This window comes from Vulpes lagopus, chromosome 3 (assembly GCF_018345385.1).
Source record: "Vulpes lagopus strain Blue_001 chromosome 3, ASM1834538v1, whole genome shotgun sequence".
In the NCBI taxonomy this organism is placed as follows: Eukaryota; Metazoa; Chordata; class Mammalia; order Carnivora; family Canidae; genus Vulpes; species Vulpes lagopus.
Genome location: NC_054826.1, coordinates 47,234,146 through 47,260,405, shown reverse-complemented (window position 1 = coordinate 47,260,405; position 26,260 = coordinate 47,234,146). Strand labels below are relative to the sequence as shown.

The following is a 26,260-nucleotide window of genomic DNA, read 5'->3' as shown; positions in this document are numbered from 1 at the left end:
TTTTTACAAAATTACTAAAAACAGACTTTAAAATTAATTTTTATTCTTATTATATAGCAAATGAATATTTATCATAGCAAATTTTGTAAATGCAAAAAGGCATAAAGAAGAAACCAACAATCTCTCATTATTCTACCATACTGGGATGATCACTATTAAAATGTTAGTGTACTTCCTTCTAATCTTCTTTCCATGAATATTTTTCAGAGTTCATATCATGTGGAAGATGTGGTTTTAAAACCTCTCCCAAACCTACAAAAAGAAGTTTTTCAAAAATGTCTTATTTCACAAAGATTTTATTATAGCTTCTCAATTCATTCTTCAATTACTAGATATTCAGAGAGCCTTTAAATTTTTATTATAAAATATGTTCCAATGAACTTTTACCTAAAACCCTGGAATAGAGGATCCCTGAGTGGCTCAGTTTAGTGCCTGCTTTCAGCCCAGGGCGTGATCCTGGGGTTCCAGTATTGAGGCCCACATCAGGCTCCCTGTAGGGAGGCTGCTTCTCCCTCTGCCTGTGTCTCTGCCTCTCTCTCTCTGTGTCTCTCATGAATAAATAAATTTTAAAATATTTTTAAAAAATTAAAATAATAAAGAAATAAAACCCTGGAATAAGTATTTTTAGCAAAGTACTGTAACAAATGTTAAAAATCCCCACCAAATCTTACCAAGAAATAGTTTTAAATTTATCTATCATTTAACATTAATTATATATTTTTATTTACCTGCAGGCTAGTAATGGTAAAGTTAGCAATCAATCTGATAACTTCAGGATATTCCTTCACCATAACTAATTCTCCCAGCTGATAATTTGTCTTTAAACGAGCCAAAAATCGGCAAAATTCATGATAATTACCTGGATCAGACAAACCCTAAATTATGAGAGAAAAAGAAAGGCTTTTAAAAATACTTAAAAACAAACCAACCCAATTAGCTATCAATAAAATTCCAGGAGTATTTTATTAAGGTTTCCAGTTTTCCTTCGTACTTGTGTCAACTGGGTAGATTATTAATGAAAGAAGACAAATGATTCTTGCTGGATTTAATGTCATCAATGATTCATAATAAGAAATTCGAAGTAGTGGATGTGGAAGAAGTTTTGCACTGTGATGACTAAATTAAGTTTAGGAATCCACAGTATTATACAAAAAATTTGCATGCGTGCATGCTTGTGTATATGTGTTATGTCTATATGCGCTGCAGCTTAAACAGAAGTCAACAGAAGACATGCGAAATATTTAAGACGAAAATTCAGAATGGGTTCTTAAAACCCTAGAAAAGAGTGATACCAATTGAACCAAAGTTAAAATGGTGTTTGCGCACACAAAATAGAAATTTCTTTTAATTCAACAAATGTTTATTGAGTATCTACAGGCATTGTGCCCTCAAGCAACTCCTGGTCCCTAAGTACAGTCATTCAAATAATTTAATGCAAAGTAGAGCAGAAAGTTTAACCGAAGTACTACAAGACATTGAAGAAAACTTGAGGAAGGAAAGGTTAAAAGGAAAGACCAAGAAAGAGGTCTCCAGTTGTCTGTGAGAGCTCCTTGAAGATAGGACACAATTGTTATCTTTACAAAAGTTCAAACACTTTGCATTGTAGCTGGTATGAAAGAGAATTCAAAAAGTGTCTGTTTAATACTGAGAAAGTTTGTAAGAAATTGCATTCATATGAACTCCATGAAAATATAAAATAGTGTCTAATTATTAAGAACAAATTACAAAAAAATACTTCATACTCATAGGTATTTTAACCTATTTGTAATTCCAAAATAATATAATATTCAAACTAACTTTTACAGACATGAAACATGAACATGAGGATGCTGGAAAAAATTAAGACAATCACTTGATATTGACATATTTTCCACATACTGATTGATGACAGATAAACAACTAAAAATTTTAAAGTATATTAGTAAAATCCCATTTATCAATAAAACATGTAAATTTCATGATTGTGCTAACACTGAAAGGTAAAATAAAAGTATAACACAGAAAATCTAAAATATTCCTGAGAATGACCTACAAAATCAATTGCACCTTACTGAGCAAGCACATTTTTTTATGTACAGATATATGTCCCCTCAAATGTTATTAATAACTAAGAGACAGATAAATCTCCTTAAATCATTTTACCTTTTAAAATTCATACTTTCATTACATTCACTTTAAACCAAAAACAAAATAAAAAGTAAAACAAAAAATTTTTATCTATCTAGGCAGCCAAAATCACTAATTAATAATGGCTTTGTAATCTCTGAAATGAATATTGCTATTGAAGCTTTGCAGTTAAAGTATAGATTTTTAAATCTACAAACTCTTATTTGTCCACAAGAGGGCAAAAAGACATTATCTCATAATTCAAAGCCACTTAATCCAATATTAACATTCAGATTTATATTGTCTTCTAGTTCAGAAGGTTGCTATAACTTTGAAGAAATTACTTAAGTAATTTAAGAAGTAAAGCAAAGAAATACAGTACAATGATATAAAGCAGAAGCATCATAAGATATATACCTTCTATTCTTATTCACCTAAAAGAATGGAAAAAAATTTAAAAAGGAAGAACACAGAATCAGGAAAGCATCCATTTTTAAAAACTGTCCATTTCTACTACAAGTGAGATTTAAGGAAGATAGATATGATACTTCATATCTTCTTCCAGAATAATAATCAAGTCATGAGTTTATTACATCTTTCAGCAGAAAAACTGTATTTCTACATACTAAGTATTAATTAAATTACTTCATAAATACCTGAGGGTTTTCAAGTATCCTTTTTACTCCCTTAATTAAATTACCAAGGTACTTGGCACGTTCAGGACTGCTAAATAAGGACCTTCTTGTAGAAGCAAACTGAACTAAACATGAAAGTGCCTAAAAATAGGAACAACAAAATTCATTTCAATTTTAAAAGTAACTACGGCCACAGGTAAGGAACACTAGTCTTCACATAAAAAAGTATTTTTTAGTTTTAATGATCGAAAAATATTATAGAATCCAAAAATAATGTAAGACACATCATTAGTCACCAACACCACCCATCACTCTTTAACCTCACCACTAAAATTTCTATTTATGTGTATTCTCTTCTAGTATATTTTCATCTATTAAAAATGCCAAAGCAACCTGAACATGCAAACATTCAAAAGGTTCCCAAATGCTTCTGTTGCCCAGCTCTATTCATAGACCAAGAAAATAGGTGTTCTACCAAAAATAAAAGATGGTTTTGTGGTAAAATATGTCTGAGAAATACTGTACATTACGTACGGTGGTATCCTGCAAGTGGGTAAACTTTAATATAACTGGTGTAACTTTACTTAAGCCAGCATATCCCAAATTTATTTGGTGATTGTACATCTTACCCATACCACCCATTAATATCTTGAGGCACTATTTGGAAACATTAGATATTCTACAAAAATGGCCTAGTTACCTTCCAAAAGTCAATACTTTACCAGACAATTTCACTACTTGGATTCCTAATTCTACTACTGAAAACCACTGAAGTCTGATCATTAAGTGACAGGCCCAAAATTCGCAACTTTTCAGGCCAAATGGGCCCTGATAGGTTTTGTTTTGGTCCACATATGTTTGTTCACCCACTTCGTTTAAAAAAAAAAAAATTAGCTGTTAATAGTCAATATTTAAATATTTCAATTAAGAGATATTACATAATGTCTGGCTCTCTTAGAAAGTTGAGAACACGAACAGGAATCAGAGGATAGCCTTTTAGACGTTCTTCCAGTTTGCCACAGTCCTCACTTGTTAAAAAAAAAAACAAACATGAATGAACAATTCCTTAAGCAGTTCTGATGTATGGAAGGTTTAGGAACCACTAGTGTATTAAAAATATCAAGGGTTTGGGGTCAAAAACATCTGGGTTTGAATCTCAGCTTTATTATTTAGTTTGCTGCCCTAATGAAATTCAATTAAGCCAGTCTGGGTCTGTTTCCTTGTCAACATAGTGAGGGTAATAATACTTACCTCGCAGGGCCACTTTGAGGATAAAGTGAGATAAGCAGATATAATAGGGCAGACCCAATAAACGTTACTTTCACCTAAAGCAGTTGTTTTCCACTTAATTTTTAAAGCACCAGTAGCTTGTTTTATTGCAAAACATAATTGTACATGAAACCATGGTTTTTAAATAACTAAAAACAAAACTACTCTGATTAAAAGACAGAAGGCTGAAACCTTGCCACCACCTGGAAACATGAGTATCCTGTGAAACTCAGTTTAAAAACCACCACCTCGGGACACCGGGTGGCTCCGTGGTTAGGTGCCTGCCTTCGGCTCAGGGCATTATCCCAAAATGTGGGATCCAATCCCGCATCGGACTCCTTGCGGGGAGAGCCTGCTTCTCTCTGCCTATTTCTCTGCCTCTCTCTCTCTCTGTCTCTCATGAACAAATGAAATCTTTAAAAAACAAACAAACAAACCCACCACCTCAAAACCCTAGATTGGAGAGCAGACATGTTTTTTTGTTTTTTAAAGGGGAGGGGAATAGAGTATTTTTGTAGATCTATTGCTCCCTTCTAGACAATAACATACCTAAACAAACACACCACTGATACGTACTTTAAACCTGGAACATCTTTTTTCAGGAAATGGCAAGATCAGAATTCTCCAACTTTAATTCTAGAAACTCAGATATTAAACAGACTTTTTCTCTTTTTTTTTTCAATCTGGTCTCTGTTTTAGGTTCCACAAAAGTAGGGTTCATATACTCAAAGTTACTATATAACTAAAGAGTTTTAAGATTTTTTAAAGCACACAAAAGAATTTAATTCAAAAAGTAAATGAACAACTGGAGAGGTGAACACAAAATCAAATGAGCAAATCCCTTGTGTTTCTCTTTAGAGATACCTGATAGGGGCTGCCTGGCAACCCTAGGACATGAAAGGTTGAAGAAGAGTTAGAGGGTAGGAAAAGGGAAAGCAACAGACGGTTGTGGCCAACTACTGGACAGAGATCCAGAAGAAAGGATGGGGAGTGGGTAGAAAGGAAGGTACAACTAGAGATTGACAGGTTTTCTGGCTCTGGGCAGGAACTAAATCAACAGCTAGAGGTTCTGGGTTCACTCATGAAATGGAATGCACTGGTGATTATAAACAGAATCTGACAAGTAGTTCAAGTAACATTAATCCCAGGAGATGTAAGAAAAAATTGCTTGTAAGAGGTAAATCCAATCAAGAGTATAAATATGACTTTTTACATAAATATATACCACCCTTAGATAAAGATTGCAGGTATCTTTCAATGAAGTAATGAATGATTTTTACTTACTAATTGAGATAGTAGTGGTGGAAGTGTATGATACAAATTGAAGAAAAGATCCAATGTTTCTGGTTCCAGGAGAACTGGAAAAAAAAGGATTTTCTAATACCATTACTTCCATTCAGTGAGCTTAATGTAATATTAAGACATTATCACACAAACAAGAATTCCAAGGCCTCTGCATATGGCCACTCTTACCAGTTAGGTATAATTCCTTTTTAATTCCTAGCTATTTTCTTTTGAAAAATGAATACAGAAATAGAAACGAATTAGCTAAAATATTCCTTATTTCTATGTAGCAGAACTTATTTCTATAGTTCTTACTAGGAGAATCTTCTTACCATTTTTATTTGTATTAAAGTTATATGAATTGTATAAATATAAAAATTCAAACAGTATCAAAAAGTAAACACTATTAAAAAATGTATAACAAAAAATAGCTGTACCTAACCTCATTCCAAGTACCTTTCAACTCTTATCTACACTTATATACATCATTCCAAATAACATGCTATATGACTATTTTTTTTATTTGTTTTACCTCAAAGATCAAATGAATTCCTGTTATGGTATATGAGATTTTGCTCCTCCCCCCTACGTCCTCTCTCAAAAACCATACACTATTATTTGGGATTAAATCAATTCTAAGTGTTTACATTTATTATGGCTATGTAAGTAATGTTAACAGATGAGCCAAGGAGTACACTATAATACATTTCTAACACTTTCTGGACTTAATTATAGCATCGTTTCTGTGCTTAATTGTATATCTATCTGTCACTAGTTCTTTCCAAACACTCTGACAGATCTGTACAATGTTCTTCATGCCATTTTTCACATGATCAATAGCATCAAGTAACCTGTAATTTCCCTTCCTTTCCCCTCCCCAACTCCTAGAGCCTTCAATTTGGGATTGGTTGTTGCTAAGTTTGTTATATAATTATGCCCCTTTTTTATGTCTGTTCATTGTCATTTTGTGTTAAAGCTCCCTTTTCACAAACCCCTTACCTTCCATGTTCTTGCTTTTTGTTTTCATGTAACTTTCTGAGAGTAAGCACATAAGGGATAAATTCAAAGACGATGTGCATGTCTGAAATTCTACTTTCCACTTGATCATTTCAGTCTGGTTTGAAAATTATTTCCCTTCAGAAGTCTGAGGATACTACTCCATTGTCTTCTAGCTTCCAGTGCTAATGCTGAGAAGGCCAACACTGTTCTTGACCCCAATCCTTTGTAGGTGACTTATTTCTCCTTTCTGGTAGAACTTAGGATATTCTTTTCATTATTTTTACTCTGGAATGATTATGATTATGAAGCTCAGTGTTTATTTTTTTCATTCATTACAATGGGCACTTGATGAGATCTTTCAATTTGAGAATTTAAGTCTCAGTGCTGAGAACTTTCATTAGTGTTGTTTGCAAATTTTCTTGGTTTTTGTTTTTTTTTTTTTCCTATCCTCTTTCTCAAACTCCTAGTAGTCAGATGCTGGTCTCCTATTTTCATGCTTTCATATTCTTGTATTTTTTTCTATCAAATCTCTCCTTTCTTTTCTGTTCTACTTTCTGAAACATTTCCTTAATTTTCCCTTCCAACTCTTTTATTAAATGTTTTATTTTGGCAACTGCCTTTTATATTTGGAATGTTCTCTGAACTTTCCTTTTTTTTTTAATTTTCATTTTTTTTTAACTTTCCTTTTGTTTGTTTTTTTAAGATTTTATTTATTTATTCATGATGGACATAGAGAGAGAGAGAGGTATAAACACAGGCAGAGGGAGAAGCAGGCTCCATGCCAGCAGCCGGACGCGGGACTCGATCCGGGGACTCCAGGATCATGCCCTGGGCCAAAGGCAGGTGCTAACCGGCTGAGCCACCCAGGGATCCCCTGAACTTTCCTTTTGAAAACAATTGCTATTCCAGGTCACCTGTGGCTCAGTTGGCTAAGCGTCCGACTCTTGATTTTGGCCCAGGTTATGATCACAGGGTTGCAAGACTGAGTCCCACTTTGGGCTCCACACTCAGTGAGGAGTCGGCTTAGCTTTTCTCTTCTCTCTTTCCCTCTGCCCCTCCCTGCCATGTTCTCACACATGTGCTTGCTCTCTCTCTAAAATAAATAAATAAATCTTAAAAAAAAAAAAAAAAGGCAATATCCTATTCTTGTTTCAGAAATGTGTTATCTCCCTGATGACATTAACTATACTTTTTTTGACATTTACTTCTGTGGAGGCCGAGAAAATTAAGACCATTCCACTTTAAGTTCAGCGTTACCACAAGTACAGCCATCCCAGGCCCCTGTGAATAAGAGCTGAACTTTACTTTACTTCAGTTACAGGAAGAAAACAGCTTACAGCTAAACGTCCTAGAAAGCCCCATATTAGAATAAAAACAGAGCCCAAGCCAAGGGCAGGAAGCCCCTATTAGAGTAAGAACAGAGCTCAATGCCTGAAGGCCCCATATCAAAATGTAAACAGAACTTGAGGAATTGCTCCACCCCTTCTGGATGTCCCCTAGACCAGTCCTTAAAACCCAGCTGTAACCCACTTCGGGGTCCAAGTCCCTGCTCCGCTGTGTCGGGTATACTTGGACCCAAGCTTGAGCTTGTAAATAAACCCTCGTGTGTTTGCATCGGTGTCGGCTCCTTGGTGGTTTCTCGGATTCACAATCTTGGGCACGAAACTTCAACTCTTTACTTTGTTTCTATAAAATCTCCCTTTAAAAAATACTTTTTAGGATAATTATAGGTGCATACAGAGTCACAAGAAATAATACAATGAGATGCCAAGCACCCTTTACTCGGTTTCCTCTAATAATCAATTCTTGCAAAAACTACAATATCACAGTCAGGAAAGGGCAGTGAAAAAAAAAAAAAAGGAAAGGGCAGTGATATAATCCATCAATCTTACTGATATTTCCCATTTTTACACATACTCATGTGTATGTACTGGTGTGTGTCTGTGTGTGTTTATGTGTAGCCTTTGCAATTTTTATTACATTTCTTGGTTCATGTATTCATCATGATACTAAAAATACTAAGCCCCTTTTAATTTGTTTTAATCTCTGATTTCCATGTTAGCTTTCACAAAATCTGTGGTGTTTTTCTACTAGTTTTGATATCCTTGAATATCCAGTTTAATTTCTTGGGAGAAAAAAGGTCTGGTCTTGGGAAGTGTGAGGTACACACAGGGAAGAAACGAGAAAAGGCACAGGTGGCAGTTGCACCTCTGGCAGTGGAGAAGACTCTAGGGACTTTGTGCAGAATACATACTTTTTACCAAGCCCTTTCAGCCCTATTCCTCACCTCTGATTTCAGGAATACCCTAGTACCATCATCTTTCTGAAATGTGTGAGAGTAAATCGGCTTGCTTTTTTTCTTGGTATCCTTCTCTGTAAGAAAATAAATTGCAACTTCGCTTTGCTATGTCACTTACTCTAATTCATTCTCTTTTTCCAACTTTGAAAAGTATTTTTTCCTTGCCAGTGTTATATCGTCTCCCACTGTTTATCTGCAAGTTTCAAAACAGAACTCTTCATTTGCCCTCCCAAACCTGTTATCCCCTTAACTCTAGAGCTATTTATCCTATTTTCCAATATCAAAATATGGAAGCGCCTATGATATGAATTAAGGAATACAGATTTCAATACTGGGCATTAGCAACTACCTTCTTTACAAATCTTTTTGAATTTTTTGATACATATGGCAACTGTATTTAATTCTGTTCTTTTACTCTGACCATCCCTCACACTCAACTTTCTTCTTACTTGTTCTCCAGGTTGTTGGAATCTGGACTGTGCAAAGATCATCTGCAGATTCATCTGCTGAACTGCCAATGAAGTCAAAGTTAAGGCAGTTGAGGACCAGTTTCAAGACCTGCATTACTAGATTTTGTTGACCTTGATCCTGAAGATTTAAAGGTTTGGCCAACACCTGAAAAAAGTTGAAAGTCAAACAACACATGGAATATGTCAATAAACAAATTTTCACTTCACTGATTTAAATTTTTCTTCAATGCCAAATTAGAACTAGGAAGAAAAGTTTGCATAGTTATGTTGTATATTTTAGGAAAAGTTGCAAAATCACTTTTGACAAAAATCTACAATAAATTATTTCAAGTTATATTTTCTAAAGTGAGAATAAGACCTTTTACACTTAACTGCAAATTGTAGGTCATCTTCTAAAGTTATATAAAAAGTAACTTTAGGACAAATACTTTACTCAGCACAAATCTCTGGGATTCATTAGCTCAAAGGCTGCTTAGAACAAGCTGAAAATATAATATTCTTCAAGTGGGGAAACTTTATGTATAAATGATCCATATTCAGCTAACAAAGGTTGTCAGAGCTGTCTGAATGAAGAAGGACACTCACAAGCTTTTGGAGAACAATCCTGACTGCACCCTGCCTCTACCCGCCACACCTCCCACCCGAGCAAAATGTCCTTTCTGACACAACCAGAATATATTATTATCTTCTAAAGACACATTGTGAAGTATCTATGGAGGAAGTGATAATGAAGTTTGGGATTCTGCTTTAAGAATAACACAAAAAGAAAATTGTTAGAAAAGTACCAAGATGAAACAAGACTGGTCATGAACTGTTACTGCTTTAACTGATTGATATGTCCAAGGGAGTTCATTATTACTCCTCCACATTCCTTTTGTATATGATAAAATTTTCCACACAAAAAGAAAATTTTAAAAATAATAGAGAATCTTTCAGTCTGGTCTATTGCGGCAGTTATCCTATTACTAACTATACCATAGAACTGAAATAATTAGAAACTGGTATTTAGTGGAACCTACTTTAGGAAATGCTATACTAAGCCAATTAAAAAGCTTGAATAGTATGACGGAATCCCTATACTACAAGCAAACACAATACAATTATGAATTGTACTATCCCCAATGTTCAACAGAGCACTAAGGAGCAAATTTCCCAAAGAAATTATTACCATTAACCATCTTGGTTCCTCTATAAATAAATATTGATAATTGATGAATTAGGAAAACTTAGAGTCATTTCATTGTTCATCTGCATCCCATAAAATATAGGCAACTAAAATAAAGAAAAAAAGTCTCAGCTTCTATAATAAATAATCTACAATGTAGGAAAGCAATGAAATTACTACCTAAAGACGAGTTACTAAATTCCCTTTGTATTTTGTTTTCTTATATCCCTGGTAAATAAAAGTGAATTTTTTGGAACCTCTCACAGATTTGTGGAAATCTACTGTACTTAAATTAAGATAACTCTTCAAAAGGGTCCAAGTCCCTGCTCCACTGTGTCGGGTACACTTGGACCCAGGCTCGAGCTTGTAAATAAACCCTCATGTGTTTGCAAAAAAAAAAAAAAACAAAACTCTTCAAAAGGCAGAATGGGGGATGGAGAAGAGGGACTCATTTGAAATTCTTTTGAAACTTAAAATTTCCTAAATACTCTAAGTAGGATATTGAATGATTAAATAACTTACCTCTTTTAGAAGAGAGCATGCTAGCACTAAAATGTCTTTGAGAGAAGTGTCGCGAAATGAGGTAGCTATTTTCCTGTGTTTTGCTGAAGGTCTAGAATAATCAACCTAAAGAGAACAAGATGAATTTATTTAAGCAGACTTACAAATAGCAAAGCAAAAATTTACTAAGGAAAGGAATGGAAATAATGATTAAAGAAGTATCAAATAGAGAGTTGAGAGCTTTTGAAAATCTCCTGGGATAAATGCCTTGCTTACTGTTACTCTAAGAGTTAATGGCAGACCTGCAGGCAGGATCCCTGGATTGTTTCAATTCATTGGTATTTCTAACCATTTCAATTCCAAAATTAAAAACCAGAATTGATCATACTTTCAGAGGCAATATAAACATAGATTATAAAATAATAGATGGATCCTAAGACTATCAACTCCTGAACCATGTACCATTTCACATTAGACAAGTAACAACTTCCCTTTCCTCAGATTTCACCTGTAAAATGAGAATCTCTTAAGATAATCTTCAAATTCTAACTTTCTGTGAATCAGTTAATAATCAATTACAGAAAAACTCTTCATAAAAAAGTAATATTTCTATATGTACCAGAAATGCCACTGGTTCATATATCCTTGGTGTTTTAAAAAGAAAGGCAGAAATTATAAATAACCTGAAATCTTATTACATAAGGAATAGTACATTCCCTCTGAATATTAGTTAATGCTAAATAATTTTTAATTTTTTTTTAATTTTTATTTATTTATGATAGTCACAGAGAGAGGCAGAGACACAGGCAGAGGGAGAAGCAGGCTCCATGTACCGGGAGCCCAATGTGGGATTCGATCCCGGGTCTCCAGGATCGCGCCCCGGGCCAAAGGCAAGCGCCGAACCACTGTGCCACCCAGGGATCCCCAATGCTAAATAATTTTTAAGAATACATTCACAAATAGTTCTTGAGCCTCTAATCTAAAATATGATATGGTCAAAACTACACTATTAATGCCATTAATATTTCCATTTATCAATAGCAAACAGTAAACGAAGCTGAAGTCTGATACCCAAATGACTATCAACACTGTGGGCTACAGTCGCCATCGCATTCTTTTTGCTATTTGGAAGAAGAAAATAAACTGTTTTCTTTGCTAATGCTTATAGATTTAAAAAAAAGCAGTGAGCTCAAAATTGATTATCTGATACTTTCTATGCTCTATCATATAATTTAGACTATACTTAAATGCCAGATTTACTTATAGAAATATGAAACATAACAGAAATGACTACAGAAAGCAGTTACTAGAATCTATAACCAGTATGTAGGATTCAAATTAGCATTTCCAGCACTCTTCCCTTCTTTTGCTTTTATTTTTAATTTTTCTTTAAAAATGTTTTCTTTTAATTTTATTTATTCATGAGAAACACAAAGAGAGAGGCAGAAACAGGCAGAGGGAGAAGCAGGCCCCACGCCTGGGATGTGGGACTCGATCCCAGGACCCTGGGATCACGTCCTGAGCCAAAAGCAGATGTTCAACCTCTGAGCCACCCAGGCATCCCTCTTCCCTTCTTTTAAATCAAACTTCCGTCTGTCTCTCTGATATTTCCCTCAATATATTAAAAAAAAACCTTTTACTTAATACAAATTAATAATAGCATACAGTATATTACAAACGTGATTTATGAAGTACTCTTCACATATTATTTCGATTATTCTCTTTTTACACAGGAAAATTAAAGTTTATAGGCACACACTATCTTAGACCAATCTCTCATTACTACCATATCTATAATATGAACAGAAGAACCTCCTATGGGGGCACTTGTACAACTAGGCCCTACGCTGCTAGTAACTTATCTAATTTTAGTTAAGATCCTGGAAAGTGCCATTCCCACTTTACAGACAGTAAGTCTGTAAGTTTAAAGATATTCAGAAGTTTGTACAAAGTAGTAAGCAATAGAACTTAAATACAAATCCAGGTCTTTTTTTTTTTAATTTATTTTTTATTGGTGTTCAATTTGCCAACAAATAGAGTAATACTTAGTGCTCATCCCATCAAGTGCCCCCCTCAGTGCCCGCCACCCAGTCACCCCTACTCCCCCCATCCACCTCCCTCCCCTTCCACCACCCCTAGTTCGTTTCGCAGAGTTAGGAGTCTCTCATGTTCTGTCTCCCTTTCTGATATTTCCCACTCATCTTTTCTCCTTTCCCCTTTATTGCCTTTCACTATTTTTTATATTCCCCAAATGAATGAGACCATATAATGTTTGTCCTTCTCCGATTGACTTATTTCACTCAGCATAATACCCTCCAGTTCTATCCACGTCGAAGCAAATGGTGGGCATTTGTCGTTTCTAATGGCTGAGTAATATTCCATTGTATACATTGTATACACCACCTCTTCTTTTTTTTTTTTTAATTTTTATTTATTTATGATAGTCACAGAGAGAGAGAGAGAGAGAGAGAGAGAGAGGCAGAGACATAGGCAGAGGGAGAAGCAGGCTCCATGCACCGGGAGCCCGACGTGGGACTCGATCCCGGGTCTCCGGGATCGCGCCCTGGGCCAAAGGCAGGCGCCAAACCGCTGCGCCACCCAGGGATCCCCCACCACCTCTTCTTTATCCGTTCATCTTTCGATGGACAACGAAGCTCCTTCCACAGTTTGGCTATCGTGGACATTGCTGCTAATAAACATCGGGGTGCAGGTGTCCCGGCGTTTCACTGCATCTGTATCTTTGGGGTAAATCCCCAGCGGTGCAATTGCTGGGTCATATGGCAGATCTATTTTTAACTCTTTGAGGAACCTCCACACAGTTTTCCAGAGTGGCCGCACCAGTTCACATTCCCACCAACAGTGCAGGAGGGTTCCCCTTTCTCCACATCCTCTCCAACATTTGTGGTTTCCTGCCTTGTTAATTTTCCCCATTCTCACTGGTGTGAGGTGGTATCTCATCATGGTTTTGACAAATCCAGGTCTTATTTCAGTTATCTTCAAGGCCTACATACTTACTTAACTTGGACTTCTCACTGATATCCAGTCTTTTAAGAGGGACTATGTATGTATTGTCTACTATATATTTATACCTCTATAATGTAGGTAAAGGGTATTTTACTTCTTGATGACTATATATTGAATATCCTTTAGGAACAGTAAAATAATAGGTTTGGCTTTGAAAAAAACAAGATAGCATACAATCCTCTTTTAGGAAACCTCAAGTTTAGATGTTTTTCTTTAAAAAAATACATCTTGTTATTGATATTATATGAATTTACCTGGCTCACATTTAACAATGATAGTGTTTGATTTTCATCATGCACTGTAGATCTATCTCCTTGCTGCCTGGTTCAGAAGTACTTAGTGACTTCAACAAGTAAACACTTGTTGAAACTATAAATGCCATAAAATTAGACTAAGTAAAATGTGTCCACAAAGGCCATGTATTTTTTTTTACCATACAAAACCAAAATCAAACTTCAGACCTTGAAGCTTTATTCAAAAGGCACTTGGTGATATATAAGCCTAGAATATCTCGTGTCAGAAAGTAAGAAAAATATTCAGACTAGTGAGTGTCAAATGGACAGAGAAGCTAGCTTGAAAAGGTTCCTATTGGCCAAATCTTGCAAATGTGAGCATCAAAATATAATGTTAGTAACAAATTATAACCTATTAAATAAAAGAGGAAGCCAGGAATCCATGCTGATAAATAAGTGAATAAACTGAAAGCCTAATGAGGAATGGGTCTTTTCAGTCTTAAATACTTATTATTTACAAAGGAGAAAAAATAAATCTACAATTAGAGAAGCCTGGTAGAGCCCATCTTCATCAAGTAACCAAAGTAAACATCATTAGTAATGTAACAAATCAAATCACGTTCTTCCTGACTGGAAACAGTGAGAAGATCACAGTATCATTTCTTTAATTTTTTTTTTAAATTTTTATTTATTTATGATAGTCACAGAGAGAGAGAGAAGCAGAGACACAGGCAGAGGGAGAAGCAGGCTCCATGCTTTGGGAGCCCGACGTGGGATTCGATCCCGGGTCTCCAGGATCGCGCCCTGGGCCAAAGGCAGGCACTAAACCACTGCGCCACCCAGGGATCCCAACAGGCCTGTAATTTTTATAAATGTCAAGGTCATGAAAAGTGAGGGAAAGACTGAGGAATTTTTCTAGATAGATGGAGACTAATAAGACATGTCAAATAAACGAGATGCACAATTCTAAACTGGTTCCTTCCTGGGACAAATGGTGAACTCAAATAGAATATGAGAGTAATAGTAATAGAATATGAGAACTCAAATAGAATATGCCACTGTTAGCTTTCTGATTGTAATGGTTGTATTAGAGTTACACAGGAGAATGTCCTTGTATGTAGGACATACACAAAAATATTCAGGGATCATGCTGGAAACTTAGTATCAAATGGTTGAGAAAAAAATTTTTTTTGTATTGTACTCAGGAATCTTATGTAAATTTGACACAGCTAATTCAAAGAAAAACTTGGTTGCTCTTTGAATCACATTTTTATTAGAATACCATGTCACCTAGACCTGTCTCGATAATAATCTAAAGATAGCAAACCCTTATTACCAGAGCAATTTGTACTCCTGTTAGGCTTTTATAAAACAAGAAATGAAAAAAAAAAATGCTGGTTTTAAGATTAGCAAAAAGCTGATGGTTGTATAAACTAGATGATGGATACATGGGGTTGTTGTACTATTCTCTACATTTTTATGAGATAAAATTTTCATACTAAAATTATTTTTAAATATATTTTTTAAAAGAAAGCCACAGTTCTTTAGATGTTTTTATAGACCCTAATAGGATTAGCCAAAGTCCTTGTCATTATATACCTGCTAACACAGTAACTCTGTTCCAGGTACTATTGTTATTAGCCCCAGAGATACATACATACATGCATACTGGCATACAGCCATAAGTGAAAAATCTTTATATACTCCGGGGCAGAGGCGTCTATGATAAATTAAGAGATCACTTTAAATTTAAGATATCCATCCAATAAAACTAGAAATATTTTCTAATTCCTGACTGAACAAAGATGAAAATAGTTATTTTGGGTGATTTTTTTATGCAAAGGAACTATACTGACACTCCAAAGGGAGTTGACAAGTAGTCCTGGGTATGCAAGCTCTTCATATTTATATACACAGACAGACTACTTAACATGACAATAGTTTTAAAATATAGACACTACCTTTAGTCCCCTTTATTTTAACATTATCTCATAGAGGACCCAATTTCTGTTTTTGTGCTGTTTAGAACTATGATAAGTACAAAAGTGAGCAGAAACAGGTGACAATGTGCTCAGCTACTGAGCTCATAAAGGCACTGTTGAGGGGAAACTCTCCTTGTACAGAGTGAAAATCCATGCTAGCAAGTGGCCAAGTGCCAAGTGGCCTGTTCTTTGAGGAGTCCTGCTGTGTAGCCGTTATTGAAAATTCATCCGCCAAACTCTTTTATTTGTAAGCAAATAAAGATTTGTTTCTCTTCATATCATTTATTTCTTATGGTTAGTATATGACTATACAGAGAGGATAAAAGGACAATTCACCAACTGTCTGAGCAATGACCATGTCTAATTCTCTTCCTTGTAGCACTTTACACTGTTGCTGTTACTTTCAATAATAAATGTTCCAATACTCAATTATCCCACAATAACAAAAGATTTGATTATTCAGAGTTTCATGCCACACAAACATTTTATATGAAAGAATCAGCATTACTCAGCAAACTTCATGTCACTATTAGATGGAAGGCTTACCAAGTTCATTTCCTGAGTCAACTCGGAAAGGATTATTACTCCTATTATGCAGTGCTCCACAGTACCCTATGGAGAAAACAACCAAGTATACCCTAAGTACAGACATATTATCAGTTCTTAATGTGTAAACAAATAATTAAATACTGAAACATCACATTTTTCTCAATAATGTATCTACTAAAATATGTACAAAAATCATTAGAAGGTCTACAAAAATGATTTCAAGTTCATTTTTTTAAAGGATAAATTTAGGTACACACAGAGTTGAGTGGGCAAAAAAGCTCACCTTAGAACTGCATAATACTCTACAAAATGTTTATAGCACCTAGGACTTACATTCAACCCAACCCTAAAATACAAGGGTTTAACTTTTCATAAGACTCTGCATAAGAATGAACCAAAAAAAAATGCCTTTTAGTTCCATAAATTTGCTTGAAGGCTACTGAGATAGCTGCACTCAATAAAGAGCTTAAGAACTAATCTAAATCTATCAATCTAGTAACAGATAAGATCACTTAGGCCCTTCTAATATTATTTAACAGTGCTTTGTGTATACATTTATTATGGTATCTAAAATGAAGGCATCTAAAATGCCCAATGCACTGGGGTAAATAAGTACATGACTATCAATATGGTACACAGTTTCATAGCCTCATAACATGATAATGTTTTTAATTTAATCAGCTTCCAATTTAATCTCAAAAACTTCCTTCAAATCAAAATTCAGATTTTTATATGCACCATTACTTACAAATTACCCTGCTGCAAAATCACACTAGAAGTGTAAAAATTAAAGATGTGACATCCAGGAGTGCCTGGGTGGCTCAGTCAGTTGAATGATGGACTCCATTTCAGCTCAGGTCATGATCTCAGGGTCTTAAGATTGAGCCCCACATCAGCCTCAGAGCTCAGTACAGTCTGACTGAGATTCTTTCTCTTCTCCCTCTGCTCCTCCCCCTCCCATGCATTTCTTTAAAAAAAAAAAAAAGTCTAATTGAATTTAAGTAAATAAAAAATAAAAATAAAAAATAAAAAAGTAACATCCAATTATAGTATAATCATAAAAAAGCATTAATACAGACTACACATTTTTCAAGTCTTAATTTTATAGTCGGTCATTCTTCTATTTATTATCTCAGGATAAAAAAAATAAACAAAAGACATGGGCCATAATTTTGACATTTTAATTCTTTACGGTCCTTCACAACTATCTCAACAGTTTGAACTGAGCTACAGATTTCCTGTTCTTTTTTTTTTTTTTTTTTTTTTTTTTAGATTTATTTATTCATGAAAGACAGAGAGAGACAGACAGAGGGAGAAGCGGGCTCCATGCAGGGAGCCTGATGTGGGACTCAATCCTGGGATCACGCCCCAGGCTGAAGGCAGGCACTAAACTACTGAGCCACCCAGGGACCATGGCTGGTCATCTACAAACTCACTGCTAATCTGAGAACGGTTGGTACTGGTTCATGATGAGACAGAAAGAGTTTGCACAAGATTATAAAACAGCTAAATCCCTACTAAGTACACTCCTTAGTTTAGCTGGCATTTTTTTCATAGCAAGTCTTCCTCAGTGAAGGAAGCACCACGTTGATTTACATTTGTTCTTTATCTTGTTGTGAATTAGCAATTTGACTAGCACTGTCATAAAGAACAGGAGGCTCTCCTGGGTATGTATATAGAAAGGAAGCTCATAAATGTTTGTAGTATGGCAGCAATAAGACTGCAATAACAGAGAAAAGAAGATGTACAAAACTTCAAGCAATTAAAGATTTTAGCAAATTTAAAATAATTTTTAGTACAAAAATCACAGAAGCTGCTAATACCCAAAGGAACCATGTGGTACTACTATATTTGAGTACTTAAAGTCAGTCGCCTTTCACATGATTCAAAGTTAGGTTAAGTCAAACCAGAAAGCAAGTGCTTTTTTTGTGATACGCTGATAAAGCTTGAAGACAAAACATTTTCTGTTTCTTCTGGTTTTCCAAAATTGACAAAAACACACTAAAAGCTCAACTTTAAGTTCAACTTACCAGCCATTGGAAAGAGAGCTTGAGAAATGTTAGACAACACAAATGACTTCATTCCATTGTTTCCGACCTTAATTTTATTTAAAAAAAAAAACTCTGAGGTCTATTCTTGCCTACTATACTAATGATTCTTGGTAAGCTGTGTGTGATCTTAGAAAATAACAAGAAAGGGTTGCTATTTTGTTAGGCAAAATTATGAGTACAACCCTGGAGTGAGAAATTCATTTGTCTCTGAATAAACTCCCACCACCCCAGGGCTGCAATCCTCAGGGCTAAAAATACATTCATTCCTGTGAAATTTTAGATGATCAAAGATTTATTAACCAGGGTTTTAACAATCTGAATAAAAAAGAAGCAACATAGTTTAGTGTTTCGTATTCTGAGGTTTCTAGAATTGCACTGCATGGTAGAGTTACACCTTACACAGGGATTTATTGCCTAAGAAATAAAATCTCAGAAAGTCCAAATTGCCTCTAATTGCCAATAAACCAATACTGAACCATCTCTCAACCCAAACTGCTGGTTTTTGCTCAAGAACTGTAACAGATCACTGCTTCTGCAGCAGAGCACCAGCTAAAGTCCTTTTCTTGCAATTAGGGATAATGTTTATATGAAAAAATATGTATCTTTAAATATCTGAATCACACTGAGTAAGGCAGGATGGTCACCCTGAGAGGCATGCAGAGACTGGAAATGACAGATCTAGGTCGGCCACATCACATTCCCAGACATGTACTACTCTGTGGAATGGCAAGTGGAATCATCAGCACAATTTATACGACTGTCCTCTTGCTTATTTTTCTTTTTCTTATTTTTTGCAGGTCAAATATGTAAATTTGTGTAGGTTAAATGCACATATGCCATAACTTGAAACATTTAGGTTAAAAATAGAGAAATTAGCATAGTCAATATAGTCTAATGCAAAAATTAAATATATGTATCTTTTAAGTTAGAAAACTTGAAGTGCTTGCTCTATGCTTTACTGGGTCACTGTGCAGTTACACAATTTACCTAACTTTCCTAAGCCTCAGTTTTCTCATTTGCAAATGAGATCCACTTCACAGAGATATTACGAGCATTACATCACATAATACATGAAAAATATTATATCCATTTTGTTTATATGTAGCACATAGCCAACCATGTTATAAAGGACAGAACATGTTTTTTTTAAGTTTCTAATTTTTGTGTATTTTCTAATTTTCTGATGTTTCTTAACATTCTAATTTTCATTTCTCTGGTTTGGAACTTTTATAATGGCATGATCCTCATTTATTGGCAATAAAAAATAAAGGATCCAGAGGATAAAAAAATATATCATAATTAATATGGTACTGGTAGCCACAGAATAACTCATATGGCTTTAAGAAAAAAGTTTTATAAATCAAAAAAACAAAACAAAATAACCAACTAGTGATGTTCTAATAATGTAATAATGCCTTCTTACCTGAAGGAACTTCTTCACATCAGCAATAATTTCTCTGAAGACAAACTGGTCTTTCTGAACCTCAAACCATCCCAATTTAGTGATTTTAGCAATGACTTGAATTAGAGCTTGGATAACAAAGGGTGCCAGCTCGGGTTGTGATGCCACATAATTAAGAATGTAGTTTCCTATAAGAAAATATTCTGTGATCATTTGAACTTTTCAGTAACATACTGTGAATCATGTTAAGAAAAATAGCTGGTAATGACACATTCTTTGACAAAAAGTTAATTCCATTCTCCAAAATGGTCATTTCTACCATAAGGCTATTGTGAAAAGGGAAATTTGCTCCAATTTAAATTTAATATTAGGGAGAATTTGAGTCTAATGAGAATGTCACTTTTGTTTTTGCATGATTTCATGTAGAAAAAACTGCCAGGTGAATAAAGAAAACTGCAACCAGGCCAAATGAAGTAAACTATACACAAAATGCATACACTTCAAACATCTAGTAGCTATTTCAGTTCACCTCATGTGTTATCAGCCCCATGCATCCTTATCTGGTTTTATACCTTTCTATTCTATTTCTGATCACCTTCCACCACTTCATTATAACTCACGAGTCCATATCCAAAAACAAAATTCAGATCTTCTTCAAGATAAAATATTTATTTTACCATTTAAGTATTTAACCATTTAAAACATGTAAATCTCTACTAAACCTTATATTAGATTTCTTTTTTCTAATGTGTCACTGACAAAGTACCTGAGTTTTATTTCCATATCCCATTTCTCTCATGAGTCTTGCAAAACAATGCATAACACAGTCACTTTTAGGGATGCGTATGTCTGTTACAGCAAAACTGACTGTATACCATCCTGTTTAAGTGGCATAAAAAATACAAATAGTACAGTATGATAAAATTACGTACATAAGGTTACAGAAAGTACAAATAGAATAGTAAATTAAAACTTGGAACAAAGTTGATACACCAAAATCATTAAAAGTGGGTAGCAAAGTCAGCTATGAGCTTCCTAGTGGATTGAATAACTGAGGTCAGATAACACATATGCCAAAAGTCTAACAGAAAAACAAAGGAAAAAAAATGTTTAAAAAGGCTGTCAGGCCATTAGGGAAAAGAATGAAGGAGAGGTAAATACTTCAATATTTAACTAAAAACAGCTGTAGTGAGATTCCTGACATTAAAAAAAAATTCGCATGACTACTATATTTCAGCCTTTTTATTAACATCAAGATTAGTTATACAAATAAAAAAATTAAATCTTTTTTAAAAAGCACAGATTTTCCTAGAATTAGGATAAGCCTGATAAAGGTTTCTCCAATGGATTATGGTAATAAGGATATCCTAAGCTTCATTACCTATGTTTTATTTCAATAATGAAGCTTAAGAAGATGACACTGCTTCTAGAATATAAAAGAAAATCTGGTTTATTTACTTCAATTATTTTTACTATCTTGAAATATTTTAACCTGGAGGGGATGTGGGAAATTTGTAGGTGGGTAATGATAACCACAAGGAGGATAATCTCAAAATAATAACACAACTAAATAGGAAATAAACCAAGTTTCACATTTAAGCTAGGTACCAATAAATAAACCTTCCCAGACTGCCCAAGTTAAGACATTGACTAATGAGTTATTATCTAAGGCAGAAAAAAACTTAATAGACTATATTTTTATTATTTCAGCTGAATACTTTACATAAAATACTGTTATGTTTTTTTTTTACATGAGTTCTAATATTTGTCCAGTTTACTAAGTGTCTGATAACGACCAAGTAAAACAATACCCATCTCATCATCACCAGCCCAAGATAACAGAGAAAAGCCATACCAAGAAGAAAATGCAAAACTCAAGAAGACACACAGGAGAATAAAATAAAACAGCTAAAAAAACCTCTCACATAGACGTTCAAAAAAAGTTGGAAAGCTCTGCATTATCAAGAGAATGAGAAGACAAGCCACAGAATGGGAGAAAAATCTTTGCAAAAGACTTATCTGATAAAAGACTGCTATCTAAAAATACACAAAAGCTCTTAAAACTCAACAGTAAGAAAACCACCTGATTTAAAAATGAGCAAAAGACTTAGACACATCATCACAGAAAATTATACAGACAGTAAACTGAAGTATGAAAAGATGTTCAGTCACAGTCATATGTCATTAGGGAACTGCAAATTAAAACAGTGTGATACTACTATACACCTACTAGGACACCCCAAATCCAAAACACTGAAAACACCAAATGTTTTAGCAAGAATGTGGAGCAACAGTAACTCTCATTCTTTGCAGATGGGACTGCAAAATGGTACAGCCACTTTGGAAGACAGTATTATGATTTTTTTACAAAATTAAACACTCTTAATATACAATCTAACAATCACTCTCTTTAGTAGTTACCCAAATGAGATGAACTTGTGTCCACATAAAAACCTGCTTTAAGCTATATTCATAATTGCCAAAACTTGGAAGCAATCAAGTAAGTGAACAAATAAACTGTAGTACATCCAGACAATGGCATATCATTTAGTGCTAAGAAGAAATGAACTACCAAGCAATGAAGAGACATGAGAGAAGGTTAAACACATATTACTAAGTAAAAGAAACCAATCTTAAAAGGCTACACATTGTAGGATTCCAACTACCTCACATTCTGGAAAAAGCGAAACTCTCCAACAGTAAAAAGATCAGTGGATGTCAGGGGTTAAAGGGGAGGGAGGAATGAATAGGTGGCACAGAGAGGATTTTTTTCTGAGGCAGTGAAACTATTCCGTAGAATATTATAATGGGGGATATATTTCATTACACATTTATGCAAACCCACAGAATGCACAACACCAAGAGTGAACCCTAATGTAAACTATGGACTTTGGGTAATGATCATGTGTCAATGTAGGTTCCTCAATTATAACTAAGTACTTCTGGTGCAAGACACTAAAAATGGAGGAGGCTCTATGTGTGTGGGGGACAGAGGATATAAGAACTCAACTCTCTGCATAATTTTAAAACTGCTCTAAAAAAATAAAACCTAAAGTGATTGTGTGTGTGTGTGTGTGTGTGTGTGTATAAAAGTAAGTCAAGAAAATAATGTTTTATGAGTTAGGTTTATAATGTTTGAACACTAATTTTTAAAACTGTAAATTTGTTTTGCTTTCTTAATCACCCAAGTCCGTGAACACATAGATAAATCCTCCTCCAGGCTTTCCATAGTGCCTATGGTTCTGATAGGATACTTAAAAGAAGTATCAAATACATGAGACAAATGACATGTCATTGTATAATTTGATCCTTCAAAAATTGGGCTTCAGATCCAACATACATATACATTTTAATTTTTCTGATACACGAACACAAATAATGTGAACTGTGAGGCTAGAGAGCACCAAAGAATCAACTGTCCATTTCTACCATAAATAAAGATAACTGAAAATTTATTTTCCCATAACTCAATTATTAGACTTCTGCCCATTTGAAAAGCAAATACACACAAACACAAAATCTTAAAATACATTACTTCCAAAAAATATACTACTTCATAGAATCAGTTCTCCAACTACACTAAGCTCCAAATACTATTCTTCCATATACCCATTATCTTCCTAGTAAGTAGGAACCTGCTTTTGATTTGACATTCATCCCAAATGATTTTGTGTGGCATCCTGAGAAATAAATGGAGAATTGACTTCTTTTCTATCATTCAGTTGCATATGAAGTTAAAACAATGACTAAGAACAAAAACTCCACACAAATTGTGTGGATTTGAATCACAGCTCTCCTTCTTCCGAGCTATGTGATCTTGAGTACATAACAAATCCTATCAAATCTAGTTTCCTCATTTATAAAATGAGGATAAGACTGCCCACTTTATAAGTGCAGTAGATATAATGAGATAGTACAAATCTTATCACAGTCCACACAATAAAATGCTAGTTATTATTTATCATTCAGCTAAACAAATTCTTTTTTATTACACATTGTTGTGTAACACATAACTTCATCACTAGATGGGTAAAGCAGACTTGACAACTCATCTTCAAAAATTAACAGAATTTTAAATAACTTGCATACCTGTTAACAGCTTAACATATCTAAAAGGAAAAAAAAATATTTGAAAGTGCAATGTTAAATAATGTAACATTGTGTGTCAACTATACTTAAATGAAAAAATAAAATACAATTTTATAAAAAGCATAATAAAACCACTTACTGATATCTACCCTCTGTTCAACTGGCAAAGGACTGACTCGGCTAACAAGTTTTGAAAGACATGTTGCTGCAAGGAGCTGAGCATAGGATGTCTGCAAAGAACAATAAATTTCATATATTATTATCACAAATGAAATTAGAATCATCAAAACACTATGACAGAAACTTTTCCTAAGCAAATATGGAAATGTTTCTGGTTTTTCAAACTGGCAGATTTACAATGAATAAAGTATATACACAAATATACGCATATATGTACACAATCTCTCCTAAGGGTTCAGTGGTTGAGGAAGGTGTAGGTCACTTTTTCAAACAGCAGCAAATAATTGACAGAAAAAAAATTATCTTGAGCAAGTTCAAATAAAATACTCTTACATGTCTACACAGTCCTGTATGTTCTGGCCTCTGATTATCTCTTCAAATTCACCTGGTTCTATTCTTCACTATCCTGTGACCATCACAGCCATCTTTGTCCCTTTCAATGCCTTTTCCATCGTGACTTCCCTACTCCTTCAGATCCACGTCTTAGACTATCGTATTCTCTTTGGCTTCCAATTGTTTTAATAGTATACTCAATCTTTCAAAATTTGGTTCAGTTCTTCACTATACCTCTAGCAGTTTCTTGTAAAGACAGTCCTTTCTTTTCTCTTGACTAGATGTCAGAAACTAAGGCCCATGGATCAAATCCTTTCTGTTTTTGCAAGGTCCAAGGGGTATCAGTGGTTTTTACTATTTAAACAGTTGGGGGAAAAAATTAATATTTTGTGACATGTGAAAAATATATGAAATCCAAACGTCAGTGTCCATAAATAAACCTAGAACATAGCCATGCTCATTCATTTATATATGGTCTATGGCTGCTTTCACCATGACAGCAGAGCTGAATAGTTAAGACAGACTGTATGCAACACTCATTGCCTCATACTGCTGCTCAATGCATTATAAATTGCAATAAAATAGTTATAATTCCACAGCATCTCGAGTACCATGGGTATCACCATGACATGTACCTTCGATTATTACCAGGGCATAATCATCATGTCAAAACAAGATGAATGCAGATTTCAAATATCTCACTTTTAAGACACAGTAGAGTTTGAATTATTTTGTTACTGAATGAGATAGGGCAATGTGCTCTTTATGAAATGGCACTATAGCTGTCCTAAAAGATTATATGTTGACAATATCAGACTAAGTATTCATGACAATGTTCCTAACCCACAGGAATCAACAGTCAGAAAAAGTAGAAAATTAGAACAGAGTATCTCATCACAGTGGAATTTCCTCACAAAAATAAAATGGGATGGAAACCAAAGTTCTGAAGTCACTCATTTGTTAGCCAAGCAAGGAAAGTTGTTTACCAATGAAGAATTAATTAAATCACCACTACTTTATTGTAGTAGCGAAGTTATGTATGCAGAGAAAATAAACCCCAAACTACTAGCCTTTCAGTGAGAACAATGCTCAAATAGTTGAAGACATGGGAGCAACTTCAAAAGTCAATTTCAAACAAGGTAAATGATTTGGAAGTTCTCTTTAATTTCTGATGAGCTGACAGATGTTGCTAATTCTGTTCATTCTGTTATCAACACTATCCATTTATTCCAGAAGTCAATGCTAAGTTTGAAATGACTAAAGACCTCTGAAGAGTCTGGAACTTCAAGCCAGAAATATTTTCAAAGAAGTTGAGAAAACACTAATTGTGTACAACCTGAAGTAGTAGCTGCTAAGATGCATCACAAGTGATAGTAAAAATATATGGAGCAGAAAATGGCTTAGTTGTACAAATTTATAAAGCTTATAAAAATCTAAGAGTCTAAAACCTATGGTTATCCATTATATTATTCATCAATATATACTCTGTAGTAAATATATGGGTCTGCCATGTGTTAATGAATCAGTTTTGTTTTTTTTTTTAAGATTTTATTTATTTATTTCATGAGAGACACAGAGAGAGAGGAGCAGAGACATAGGCAGAGTTTTGGAAAAGAAGGCTCCATGAAGGGAGCCCAACGTGGTACTCGATCCCGGGACTCCAGGATCATGCCCTGGGCCGAAGGCAGG

The 26,260-nt window shown here is 34.5% G+C and overlaps 1 protein-coding gene across 6 annotated transcripts in view; it reads right to left on the bottom strand.

Moving 5' to 3' along the window:
• Positions 1-26,260, bottom strand: part of RANBP17 (RAN binding protein 17) — a 310,774-nt gene that overhangs the window by 273,225 nt on the left and 11,289 nt on the right. For 5 of the 6 annotated variants that reach the window (XR_005986931.1, XR_005986932.1, XM_041750025.1 and 2 more), the window contains exons 3-10: positions 24,198-24,288; positions 19,991-20,157; positions 16,514-16,579; positions 10,750-10,854; positions 9,042-9,207; positions 5,295-5,368; positions 2,763-2,882; positions 729-875 (exon numbers count right to left, since the gene is read on the bottom strand). Coding sequence is in view for 4 of the 6 variants with exons in the window: in XM_041750025.1 (XP_041605959.1) it covers positions 729-875; positions 2,763-2,882; positions 5,295-5,368; positions 9,042-9,207; positions 10,750-10,854; positions 16,514-16,579; positions 19,991-20,157; positions 24,198-24,288 (936 nt within the window). In the remaining 2 variants the exon portion in view is untranslated. The remainder of the gene's footprint in view (positions 1-728; positions 876-2,762; positions 2,883-5,294; positions 5,369-9,041; positions 9,208-10,749; positions 10,855-16,513; positions 16,580-19,990; positions 20,158-24,197; positions 24,289-26,260) is intronic. The other variant, XM_041750028.1, reaches the window with a different exon arrangement.